At 40.2% G+C, this 13,947-nt stretch overlaps 1 protein-coding gene across 1 annotated transcript in view; it reads right to left on the bottom strand.

Annotated features, from left to right (window-relative positions):
* Slc39a8 (solute carrier family 39 member 8) overlaps positions 1-13,947 on the bottom strand; it is a 57,345-nt gene that overhangs the window by 25,002 nt on the left and 18,396 nt on the right. Inside the window, exons 2-3 of the mRNA XM_042701806.1 lie at positions 7,865-8,027; positions 872-1,041 (exon numbers count right to left, since the gene is read on the bottom strand). Coding sequence (XP_042557740.1) covers positions 872-1,041; positions 7,865-8,027 — 333 coding nt within the window. The remainder of the gene's footprint in view (positions 1-871; positions 1,042-7,864; positions 8,028-13,947) is intronic.

The raw sequence follows: 13,947 nt of genomic DNA, 5'->3' as shown, positions 1-13,947 counted from the left end.
TAAGTCTGATCCCTCAAATCTCAGCTTCCTGAGTAGTTAGGGTTACAGGTGGGAGTTACTGGCACCCACCTTATACCCTTACTTTTATACAGAGATTGGAACATGAAAGCAACTTTACTTATTGTCTAAATGTGTTGGGAGACCAGTCCCTGCTTATACAGATTTTTCCAGTGCTCCCTGTGGCTCACTCCTGGTAATGTCTTTCTCTTCTCTCCTTTCAACATTCCATCTCTTTTCTTCTCACTCACTTTCCTTCTTCTATTTCTCTTTTCTCTAATGTGCCCACAATATAGATCTGAAATAAAACCTACCCAGTATTTGTTGATTGAACGACTGGTGTAGTGTAATCAATGACAGACCAATAGCACATTTTTATCAGAAGGAAAAGATAAGTTGCTCTTTATTTATTGGCACTTGATTGATTTTTGTTTTCCTCAGGTGAAAAGAAGAAACAAGTTGTCAATCACACTCACACTTATTCTCTAGTCTTCTAGCGCTGTCGTGAATACACGAGGGAAATGTGTGGTGTGTCTTCAATAAATTTGATATTGCAGTCTCTTTAGAAAAAAATAGTGAATCTGTGTGCGGAAAAATTAAATTTGCAGACTGCAAAGCAGAACAAAGTTGTAAGCCTCCCAAAGGTGTCCTGAACCGTCTGAGCACGTGTTTGTGGTTTGCCTCTTAGGGTGTTAATGTTGCCTAAGAGCAACAGCCACCGAACTTGAGACAAGTGTCTGCAGGGGCTGTGATTCCATTTTCTTGCTCCCAAACTCAATAAACCAGACAACATTATGCATTGGTACAATGGGCCAAGCGCTCCAACGTCTGAAAGAAACGAGTCATCATAGAAACGAATAGCTCATCTTCTTACCTCTGGGATCAGCTGGAAAATTGCATTAGAAAAGAGAGTCCCTATAGCCAGTCCCACAAAATAGGTCAAGATTTTGGGAAAATATGCCTTCTTTATCAATGGAGTCAAAACCAATCCAAGGAGAGATGCCAAGTTAATTATTGTCACCGACAGGAAGCCGTAGCCCCAAACTGTGGGTCAAAAAGAGAAGAGAGTCAAACTTAACCGAAAGCCAAGGAGACAAATGAGGTCTCATCATATCTTAAGCTTGAAACAAATTTCACGTTTAAAAGCTTGAAACCATATCTTCTTCAAAACAAAATGCTCTCAGTGAAAACTATACAGAAATTCAAGAACACAAACACAGCCTACTGAGCATTAATAGAATTCCACCCTAAATCTTCATCATGGGATCAAAGAGTTCCAGATATTACAGAGAATTTGGAGAAAACCTAGTCTCATCTATGGCTCAAAGTGTAATTTGAAACTCAGTCTTCAAACCCGCAGCCAGTGACTCATATCTGTAATCCTAGCTATTCAAGAGGGTGAGATCTGAGGATCATAGTTCAAAACCAGCTTAGGCAGTAAAATCCATGAGACTCTTATCTCCAATTAACCAGCAAAAAGCCAGAAGTGGAGCTGTGGCTAAAGTAGTAGAGTGCTAGCCTTGAGCAAAAAAGCTCCAGGACAGGGCCCAGGCCTCGAGTTCAAGCCCTAGGATCAGCACAATAAAAATAAATTAAAAATCAATTAATCAATTAGTTAATGTAAAAAAATAAAAACCTCGGTCCTCATAGGCAGACAGATGCAGGGTGTTTCAGAGGACAGACATGCAGATGGGTCGGCTTGTCTTGGCTTCAAGGATGGCACTGAGCTTGTTATAATCATTCACCCATAGTCCTCTGAAAGCATCTTCTCAGAAATACAGCACCTCTTAGGCCTCCAGCCTAGCCACCCATGACCTGGAGTCAGCCCATGAGCACACAAGAAGTAGCTGCATGAGGAGAGAGGGACAGCCCCATTGCTGCACTCATCTCGCCAGATCAAGGCCCAAATGTCCCAAACAATATCCCAAGACCACGGGGCCTAATGCCCAATAGATAGCCGATACATCTCTTACAGTGAAGTGAACAAATGTTATCCAAAGTTCTTTAGCTAACAACATGTATGCCTAATTGTCTTTGGGCCTGAGCTTCCCTTCTTAGTACTAGGGGTGTTGGTTTAAGGCTATACTGGGAATGTGAATGAAACACGAATAGAAGCATCTATAGCCGTGTAGGCTGAGACATGATATGGCCCCAGGAACTGTGTGACATGTACCTTTGCCCACACAACATGCACAGAGCACAGGTTCTTATGGGAAAGCTGCCTCTGCACTGAGCTTTACACCTTTAAATGTTGGGCTACATTTCACAGGGGCCGCATCACGGAGTGTACAGCTTACACTAACTCCTGGCTCCCATGTGGGAGGGACTGGCTAAGCAATCTGCATGACCCAAGCCTTCCCCTCAGCTCCCCACCAATCCCTGAGAGATAGCACTGCCATGGTCTCCTTCAGCTTCAAGAGGAAGCAGAAGTACACAGCATTCACCCAGGCACCCAGATTGCAAACCCAAGCTGCCTGGCTCCATCACACACCTTCATGAGCAAAACACTCCATGGCTGGCTCCTAACGAGGGTCCCTGACTTTTGCAAAGGCCTCAGAAACTTAGCAAAACTAATTTTCAGTCGGGTGCTGGTGGCTCACACCTGTCATCCTAGCTAGACAGGAAGCTGAGACCTGAGGATCACGGTTCAACGCTAACCCAGGCAGAAAAGTCCAGAAGACTTTTATTTCCAATTACCTAGTAAAAAGCCCAAAGTGGAGGTGTGGCTCAAGTGGTAAGAGCTCCAGGCTTGAGTAAAAATGCTAAGCAAGAACATGAGGCTGGGAATTCAAGCTCCAGTACCATCTCAAAATAAATAAATATATAAACAAACCAAAACCCCAAGCAGTCCCTACAAAGTCTTTTTCTTGAGTTTATACCTCATGAACACAAAATTAAGATGACACTCTGTTAGTCCAAGCAACCCTATGTATAATTAAACAAGCTTAGCAAGTGTTCATTAAGCTTAGATGTGGACCAAACCATCATTTCTGTTAACAAGGATCTTTTTTGTTTGTGGAGCCTGGAAAGTGCACGTGTGTGTGTGTGTGTGTGTGTGTGTGTGTGTGTGTGTGTGTGTGTGTGTGTGTGTGTGTGTGTGTACGGATACCATGTGATCATGAGAATCCACAATCACAGCATTACTCTGTGGGTTCTCCTTTTGGGAACATTTTTATCCAAATCACCCTAAACATCTCCAATATGCGCCTTGCATGACAAAGTTCCCATAGTTCTTTGTTTGAAGCTAGTGAGTCCCAATCTTATGTATTACAGAAATTTTATCACTTATATGTTTATCTGCCTCATATACACAGAGATTCTCAAGAAAGGAGCTATGCTTAATTCCTCCTCTGTGCCTGGAGTAATGCATAGTAAATCTTTGCTATATGAATTCACAATGCCCTATTTTAAAGGACTCGGCAACACACAACTCGCCTTGCTTCCTTGGCTTACACACATTTATAAGAACCACTTAGAAACTGTGGGAATGTAAGTCATTACACTCTGGGCACACTGCATACTTTCCTCTCACTTTTTGCTTGGATATTCTTTTAAAAACAGAATTTTTTTTTAAAAACGAACCATTTTTTGCCAGGCGCTGGTGGCTCACACCTGTAAATCCTGGCTACTTAGGAGGCTGAGATCTGAGGATGGAGGTGCTAACTCAACTCAGACAGGCAAGTCTGTGAGACCTTTATCTCCAGTGACACGTCAGGGTGTATATAGGTCAGATGATAGGGCAGCAGCCTTGCAAAAGCGAAAGGACAGCGCCTAGTCCTTGAGTTCAAGCCCCGGTTCTGTCAAAATAAATAAACCCATTTTTCCACTGAACTGGTGCACCAAAGAAGGCCTTCATCTAGAGATGTCCCTTGGCTTCTACATGCACACCCTGCTTTTACTCTAGTAATCTGTTTCACACAGTGGCCTGCCTACTCTGGTGTGAACTCTGAGCAAGTTCCATAGACTGTCCACTACACAAGATTCCTCTAAGAACTCCATCTGCTTTAACTGATTATCACGTCAGCCCCAGGAGACACTATCCTCATTTTTCAGATTATGAAATAGGCTTCTATAATTCCTCCTGTTTTGTAGATAGACAAATTGCCTGTTTTCAGTTTCTACTTGGCCAATTACAAATGCGAAGCTGCAAGGAATAGAATGGCAGTTACCGATGGGAAATCCACAGCCATAGGGTTTATGACAGTCAGCTTTTCCTTTGTCACATCATGAGTTGTTCCTTGACTTCATTAAGCTTCAGTTTCTTCATATTTAAAATACGTATTTTAATGCTGGGTGCCAGTGGCTCACGCCTATAATCCTAGCTACTCAGGAGGCTGAGATCTGAGGATCACAGTTCAAAGCCAGGAATGTCTATGAGACTTTTATCTCCAATTTACCACCAGAAAACCATAAGCGGTGCTGTGGCTCTAGTGGTAGAGCGCTAGCCTTGAGCTGAAGAGCTCAGGGACAGTGCTTAGGCGCAGAGTTCAAGCCCCACAACTGGCAAAAAAAAAAAGAAGAAAGAAAATACATATTTCAAATACATACACCTATGTATGAGTACAAGGCTCATGTCTATAATCCCAACCACTTAAGAGGTAGAAAAAGGGAGGATTGGAGTTTAAGCCCACGCAAAATGTTAGTGAGACCCCCTTCTCAATAATAAACCAGATGTGGTGATATATGTCTGTGGTCTCAGCTAGGTGGGAGGTACAGGAAGAAGATCTCAGTTGAATCCTGGCTGTGGAATAAATAAAGGGTACTATCTGAAGAACAAAACAAGCAAACAACAAACCAAAATAAGGTGGCTCAGTGGTAGAGCGCTTGCCTTGCATGCATGAGGCCCTGGGTTTGATTCCTCAGCACCACATAAGCAAAAAGAAAAAAGCTGGAAGTGGCGCTGTGGCTCAAGTGGTAAAGCGCTAGCCTTGAGCTGAAGAGCTGAGGGACAGCGCCCAGGCCCAGAGTTCAGGCCCCACGACTGGACCCCCCCCCCAAAAAAAAAAACAAAAAAACAAAAATAAAAGGCTAGAGTATGACTAAGTGGTTAAACTCCTGTCCAGCAAGTGCAGGGACCTGAATTCAAAGCTCAGGACTTTTTAAATTAATTAATTAATTAATTAAAATTTAAATTAAAAACTCAGATAAAACAGCTATTATCTGATAATTTTATAGGAATAAAATTTTAATTAATGTTTCTAGAATACATAAACATTCCATAAATACTGTTTATCATTATTTCTGAAAAACTTAGTAAACAAACCAACATATATATTTTGTTTAGTTCATAGTTATGCAGTGCAAAAACAACAAGAACAGCAACAACCTTGCAGCTAGAGTCCTGAGTCAGGAGTTCCTCCTTAACATCTCTGCTGCATTGTTACCAATTTTGCTGCACTGGACACTGTGATCTTCAAGTATTATCGTTTTGTGACCCTATAGTGGTATGAACTTAGTGCCCCATGCCCGTGTAGCTTGCTTGCTTAGCTGGCACTCTACTACTTGAGTCACCCCTCCAGTCCAGCTTCTTGTTGGTTATTTAGAGATTGAGTCTCACAGACTTTTCTGCCTGGACTGTCTTTGAATCTCAATCCTTCAGATCTTAGCCACTGAAGCAACCAGGATTACAGGTCTTAGCCACCAAAGTTGAGCTATCTTTAGGTATTCTTAAGTAAAATTCTGTGATTCTTCTCTGTTTTGCAAAGTAACTGCTACTGTAGTACTCTATGAACTCCAGAAAATGAGGAAATTTAAAATCATCAAATTGTTGCTGAAATGTAATTCATTCCTCTTCTAGAGAATTTGTCATCAGTTACTGCATTCCCAATACAAGGCAACTTTAAAATGGAAAATAATGCAATTATGCTGTCAATAATAACAAAAATGTTATGGAATTAAAAAGATCTCTGAGAAACAAGATGATTGTATCTGTTCATTGAACTGTCAACATAAATGTGTTCAGAAAATGCTGGTGCCACAAACCCTTTGAATTGCTTTGATGTTGATTTTTTTATTCATTTAGGTGAACTCAGACTTTATTAATCATCAGATATATCAAGAATTGAGTACATATTATTTTTTGATGTCTATGTCAGAACCGAGATTTGAACTCAGAGCCTTGCACCTTCATTTTCAGCTTTGCCGGTGCTCTATTACTTGAGCCATGTCTCTGGTTCCAGACTTTTGCTAGCTGATTGGATATAAGAATCTCACAGATTTGTCTATCCAAACTGGTTTCAAACCAGGATCTTCAGATCTCAGCCTCCTGAGTAGTGGGTATTAATTGAGCACTGACACCCAGCTCATTATTTTTGAAAACATTTCCTTGTGTGAAAATAACAATAGTCAAGGGCCAGGGAATGGGTATAGTCATGTATGTATGAGTAAGAAGATGGAAGAAATAATCCTCTCACCCTCTCCGGTGCTGTTTTCAGTACTTACAGATAGCAATTCACATAATACTTCCCACTATTCCAAAAGAAATGTGCTAATATTGTTTCCATTATACAGATGGCATAACTGGGCACAGGGACATTAAATAAGTTGCTCAAGATCACACATCAACACTAAACTAAAATAAGTTCAAATCAAATGGATTGCCAAATTAAAAGATGAGTAATAAGCACTCTGTTCTATTTAAGTCCTCTCTCCACATATTTGGTGCCCTCCTGATCTTATAACTCAGAATTGTTGACTTTTCTACTTTATGACTTTGTAGTGTTCAATTCAGAATTCTCTCCAGCTTTCTTCTTCCTATCCTTGTCTCCAGGTTCCTGAAATACGGTTCCTGAGCAGTTGAGATTTAAAAAAAAAAAGTTGGACTATCAGAAATTAACTCCTCTGTGTACAGAGTAGGTTTGGGTTTTTTTGTTGTTGTTGGTTTGTTTTTGAAGCCCAGTTTCCTGGGACTGAGCATATGTTAGACATTATTTATTCAACAGGCCTACAAGACTGAATACAGCCTAACTTGTATGCAGGATAATATTCTATATATTTTATAAATATTAAGTTACTCAACCATTATAGCAACTCTGTGAAAAAAGAACTATTTTAAATGAGGGAACTAAGACAGGAAGAGGTTAAAGTCATCCGCCTGCTATCACTGGGAAATTTCAGAGCTTAGACTGAGCTTAGGCTTTGTGCTTTTATAATTCTATATGATTGGTGGATGTTAGTATATTAAAGCATTCTCCCAATTTCCTTTTAGATGCAAAGTACTGATTGCATTAAACAGACTTGTACAGAGAAACACATACTCAAAACTATCTGAAAGATCAGTCGTTATCCTAAATTGTTATTATTTCAAAACTGAAATTCTTAGTTATAAAATTGCCAGTCAGATTGATGAATTATGCTGGATGGCATATTCTTTAAGTACATAAGATCAAGGAGCATGAGGGAAGAGGGGGCAGTTGTTTTAGGTACTGGTGCCAGGGCTTGAACTCAGAGACTGGAGTTCGTGCTAGGCTTTTTCCCTTGTGGATGATGCACTACCACTTGGGCTATGTTAATTAGTTCATTGGAGATGGAATCTCACAGATTTTTTTTTCTGCTCAGGATGTTTTTGAACCATGATCCTCAGATCTCAGTCTCCTCAGAAGGTTAGAATTTGGAGCACTAAGCCTTGGAGCTTGAACCTACGTAAAATTTTGAGTCCACAAGTACAAGTGTATTATTTATAAAGTTTAAGTGAATTCCAACTGCCCTTATTTTACATACTTGGAAAGGATAAATATTTTACCAGGAGGTTCTTTGTCAGTTAATTAATTGAAGGCATACTGCAGAGAAAGAGATGTATGAACTTCATAACATACTGGCCCCCAGACATTTCTAGTGAGAGAGAGAAAACCCTTTCTGGTACACATACCTTCTGAAAGGCTTGGTTTGGTTTTTCCCTTGAGCCTAGCATCACAGGGGTGGAAGTTCAACTGCTGCAAGACTGCTGGGCAGATGGCAGAGAAGTTTGAGCTGGTGATCAGGGTGGTGTTTGAAAAGCCATGAAGGGAAAAGATCTCTTCTGCCGATAAACACTGAAACAGAATCAACATACATTAAAATGGTAAAGGGATGCAAGCAAAGACCATATACAGATACCTCATACTTCATAGAGTATTTCACAATACAAACTCATTACATCAAAGCCCACTGCAGAAATGTAGGGACACCTAAAATAGTGGAGCCCCTTGAAACCTTGAAACAAGCCAACTTCCAGAAGCTTGCTGTGTGAGTGTGTAAAATAAAAGCTTGACTGGAGATATAACCCAGTGATAGTATATTTGTCCAGTGGACACGGGTCCTGGTTTTTTCTTATGCTGCAGACAAATAAAGAAAGGAAGAAAATGCAGTTAAAAATGCAATGCATGCCTTACAAAATTAAGAAAAGGAAAAGGAAAAGGTGGGTTGGAAGGGAAGTGTGAGAATGTTGGAAGGGGTGACATTGACAAAGATGCACTGTATTCATAAACTGCTCTGTTGAAGGGCAACTCCTTTGTACAACTACTTAAAGATAATACATTTTAAAAAAAAGAATACCCCAAAAAAGAATGCATACATAAACAAATAAAATAAAGAAAAATGCACGCAAAGTATTGAAACGAAGGACTTGAAGGTGACTTTGTATTTTAGTCTTGCCTGTCACCTGATCCTTTTTTAGTTTGAATTATGAGGCGTTACAGGAATTATTTTCAGAATGCTCTTTATCGCTTCTTATAGACAAACACCTGCTTCTTGTAGCTTCATAGTTAGGAAATTCATCCCTCTTCTATACAGACATAATAATTCCAATTATGATAAACTGTTTTAGCATATTTTGTCAGCACAAACTATTGTTTACTAAAATCAGTATTCTTAGTGATTGTGGGCATGTAGAAATTCACTAACTGAATGAGAGAAAGCTATATACACTTTTAATATATTTTTATTGTGAAGATACTGTACATAAGGGTTATAGTTGCATGAGCAAGGTAATGAGTCCATTTCCTATGGAGCATTGTTACCTCCCCCTTTTGTTTTTCCCCTACCATTCCTTTCCTCCCCACCTCCCCAACTCCTCCCTCCCCCACCCCCTGCAAAGTTGCAAAGTTCATTTTCAACATAGTGTCTTGTACATCTCGTTGCTACAATGAGTCATCCTGTATCCTTATTTCAGCATTTTGTTATTTTCCTTCCCCTCCCCAAATTAGAAAAATGTATATATAAGATACAGGACGCCGGAATCAAATACAGTGACAACAGGGGTTATACAACTCCCCTATGATCCAGCAATCCCACTTTTAGGCATTTACCCAAACGATCACAAACAAGGTCATACTAAAGCTACCAGCACAACTATGTTTATTGCAGCATTATTCACCATAGCTAAGCTATGGAACCAACCCAGATGCCTCTCAGTAGATGAATGGATCAAGAAAATGTGATATATATATATATATATATATATGTATGTATATATATAATAGAATAGAATTCTATGCCTCCATCAGAAAGAATGATACTGCTCCATTTGTTAGGAAATGGAAAGAGTTGGAAAAAATTATATTAGGTGAAGTACGCCAGGCCCAAAGAAACATAGGTCCCATGGTTTCCCTTATCTGCAATAACTAGTATATGTCTAGGACAAGCAGAAGAGGTCAAAAGCTATGTACATATGACCATATAAGCTGATGCTAAGCGAAATGAACCCCAAAATAGGGACACAAGAGATTTTATCTTTCTTGCTGTATACATTTTTTCAAAGGCACATTCTGCTCTCAGACACACTTAAATCGGTAATTATCTTTTCACATTCTATTAAGAATATGAAGTCAGGCAACAGTGACTCATGCCTCGAATACAAGTTACTCAGAAGGCTGAGATCTGAGGATTGTGGTTCAAAGCCAGCCTGAGCAAGAAACTCCATGAGACTATTATCTCCAATAAACTACCAAAGAAACCAGAAATGAAACTGTGGTTCAAGTGATAGAGCACTAGCCTTGAGCACAAAAAGCTAAGGGACTGTGCCCAGGCCCTGCGTTCAAGCCCCAGAACTACCAAAAAGAAGGAAGAAGAGAAGATGAAGGAAGAAGGAGGAGGAGGAGGGGAGAAGGGCAAGGACGGAGCGCGGGGGAGAAGGAGAAAGAAGGAAGAACGACAAGAGGAAAGTTCCAGGTGCCTATGGCAGTGGAGGTATGGCTCAAGTGCCAGTCTTGAGAGAAAAAGCTAAGGAAGAGTGATGAGCTCTCCAGTACACACACACACACACACACACACACACACACACACACACACAGAGAGAGAGAGAGAGAGAGAGAGAGAGTAAAATAACGTAAGTACTACTAAATGCCATAAGAATTTTGTAGTCTGAGAAACATCCATCTGTTCAAAGAAGAGTCTGTCCTTAATAAGAGTCTGTCCTTAATAAATAGTTAGGATGCCAGGCACTGGTGGCTCATGCCTGTAATCCTAGCAACTCAGAAAGCTGAGGTCTGAGGATCACAGTTAAAAGCCATCCCAGGAAGGAAAGTCTGTGAGACTCTTATTTCGAATTAGCCACCAGAAAATTTGAAGTAGCACTGCAGCTCAAAGTGGCAAAGTGCTTGTCTTTAACAAAAAGAGCTCAGGGAAGTGCCCAGATCCTGACTTCAAGCACCATTACCAGTTAAAATAAATAATACATACATACATACAATTAGGGTAGGTCTCATTCCAGTTTCCTGCGTAAGAAGCAGAAAATGTTTCTCTTCTTTTTTTCTATTCCCCCCACACATATTTTATCCTGTTATACTAAACTAATATAATTAATTAATTAAAATAAACGCAACTGGAAAAAAGTTCTAAAGCCCTACTAAAACCTTAACTGTGTACTGTGATCTGAATTGTATCCCTCAAAATTCATACATTGCACCCTTAATCTCCAATGTGATGGCATTTGGAAAGGGTTCCTTTGGGATATAATTCAGTTTACATTCAGCAGCTTGGCTCTTGAAAAAAATGAATTTTGATTAGTTAACACTACCCAACCTATGTTATTTTGTTATGGCAACATAAACTAACACATAATGAATCACACTTAGAATTCAAAAGTTGGTATTAAACAGTTGATAAGAAGATGTTTTCATTCTTTTCATAGCAGAAACAATAAAATTTCAAATGGCATTTTTGGTATAAGGTCATTATTGTTTGTAAAAAAAAAATGGAAAAAATAATCACCAAATACACCAAGATAGATGTATGTGAAAAGCAAAAGCCAGGATTATAGTCACTTTACAGAAAGTGAACATTAGGTTTTTTTTTTTACAGTCTAAATGTGCATGAAAAGCTGTTCCCTATTCTCTTTTTTATTGTATTTTATTTTTTATTGTGAAAATACTGTACAGAGGGGTTACAATTGCATGGGCAAGATAATGAGTACATTTCTTATCAAGCATTATAGCCTCCTATTCTCTTATTCAACCCACTCTCTCCTCTAGGTTCAGGGCTGAAGACAGCTGTGTGCCTGCCATCAGCAGCCATATAAACTCAGTGTCTTACAGTCTTCTCTGTGGCTGAGATTACAGGATGCCCAACTACAAGTCAGAGGAAATAGCTGGGTAGCCAATCAGAAGAGAACGTGGGTATAGTTATTTGTCACCATGAATTCACCCAGGAGCAGAATTGCCAATCCCAACCTTCACAAAGCCCAGGTAGTTCAGCCAGCCCCGGGGCGATTCCAGGAATCAATATAGCAACACAAACACAAGGAAGATTTTCCCTTCAAAGAAGTCCTAACCGATTTGGACTTGAAGTTCTTCCAGTCATGATATTGGAGGAAGAGAGGAAGCTGCCTATAGATAATCTCAGACTTCTCTGAAATGACATCATAAGACTTCCTAAAACTTGATGACTCTTCTGTTTTGGTTTTTTTTTTTTTTTTTAGACACAAACTGCGACAGATTGCTGGATTGGGAAGTCCACTTGCAAGAAACAGAATTTCTCAATGAAGTAAAATAGAAACTAGTAGAAACTCTAAAACTATATCTGTCACACATGGTAGCGCAAGTACTGCTTAGTCAGCCTTTAGCTTCCATTACGTATCATATGTGTAATACAGGTGCACACTAGAGCACTCTGCAATCAATGTGGATCACTTACTGTGAACATGGGACAAGAGTTTTAATGCATGGCCTTTGCAGATGCCCTAATTTTCCAGCGGGCATCCTTAAAGACACTCTTCTATATACAGTTAGCAAAAGCAATCAGTAAGCCATGCATGAGTAGCTCATTCCTGTAATCTTTGACACTCAGGAGGCTCAGATCTAAGGATCCAGATCCAAAGCTATCCCAGTCAGGAAAGTCAACAAGACTCTTCTTTCTAATTAACCAGCAAAAATCCAGAAGTGGAGCTGTGCTTCAAGTGGAAGAGTGACATTCTTGAACAGAAAAAGCTAATGGGCAATGTCCAGGCCCTGAATTCCATCCCAGTAAGAAGTGTGGGGTGGTGAGAGGGAGGAGGAGGAGAAGAAGAGACAGGAGTAAAGTCAGATAATATAATATGATGCTATGAGAAGGCTTACAATCTCCGTGATCTGAGAAGCACTTGTGTAAAAATTTTAGCCAGACTAAGTGACTCAGAATCATAATAAGTGTTCTGATAGATAAAGAAAGTCATGGTTGAAAAGTCATTTTTAATAAATGTTACGTCCATAACCTGGCAAGGTAGGGAGGTAAGTTTTTCCACTCTTTAATAATCAACATTTTTTTTGCCAGTACTGGAGAGAGGGGTGGGTCAAATTTTGCCATAGTTTGGGACTGGAGAGAAGTCTAAAAGTTCACATAGCCAATAGAAGCCCTGCTGGGTATGGCTGCCCTCTCCCCATTCAGCTAAAGAGAAGGAGTTAAAAAAAAAAACTTGTATAATGCGCTTAGGCCCAAGGACAATCAAAGTTAGAAGAAAACATGAAGTTCAGTTTCTTTTTCTGGGTAATCAGGAAACAGAGCTACACAAACTTTAAAGGAAGCTAAGAGTACCGGGTGTCAGGGCCTCACGCCTATAATCCTAACTACTCAGGAAGCTGAGATCTGAGGATCTGAGATCACGGTTCAAATCCAGCCCAGGCAGGAAGAGTCTGTGAGACTCTTATCTCCAGCAAACCACAAGAAAACCAGAAGTGGCGCTGTGGCTCAAGTGGTAGAGCACTAGCCTTGAGCTGAAGAGCTCAGGGACAGTGCCCAGGCCCAGAGTTCAAGCCCTACAACTGACAAACAAAAGAGAGGGTAACAATGTTTGGCAAGAAATGTACTCATTTCCTTACTGATGTAATTGTAACCTCTCTGTTCAGCATCTCTACAAGAAAAAAAAAATTTTAAGAAGCTAATAGCAAAGCTAGGGTTAGAATCCACATAGCAAGAACTAATATCTTGCCTTTTTGCAATTTCTTTACCCTTCCCTGCTCTGCAACCGCCTCTCCAGCTGTGGGTTGTTTCTCACTCCCCAGCAAGAATGACAGCTACCTTCTGGAATTTGCCATGTGTGGACCTGCAATGAAGACCTTCTCACGCTCATAAGGACAGTCGCCAGTTATTTACAGAGATGCCACCATGGAAAGATTTAATTCGATCTTCATCTGTTTTCTTCTCACTTCAGTTTCTTTCCCCAGCTCTATCCTCTATCTCATTTATTATTCAGTCACCAAACAGTAACTACCCTCTGTGAACAAGGGCTGAGAATAAAACACAGTTCCTTCCAGGTACCTGTGTCTCATGCCTGTAATCCTAGCTTCTCAGAAGGCTGAGATCTGAGGATCAAGGTTTGAAGCCAGCCTATAAGAAAATTTTGTGAGACTCTTATCTCCAATTAACCACCAGAAAGCTGGAAGTGGAGCTCTTGCTCAAGTGGTAGAATGCTAACCTGGAGCAAAAAACCTCAGGGAAGTACCCAGGCCCTGAGTGCAATCTCCAAATCTGGCATACACACACCACACACACACACACACA

This window comes from Dipodomys spectabilis, unplaced genomic scaffold (assembly GCF_019054845.1).
Source record: "Dipodomys spectabilis isolate Male_0828 unplaced genomic scaffold, ASM1905484v1 ptg000297l, whole genome shotgun sequence".
NCBI lineage: Eukaryota > Metazoa > Chordata > Mammalia > Rodentia > Heteromyidae > Dipodomys > Dipodomys spectabilis.
The sequence above is the reverse complement of the archived record's forward strand: the minus strand, read 5'-3'. Positions and strand labels throughout refer to the sequence as shown.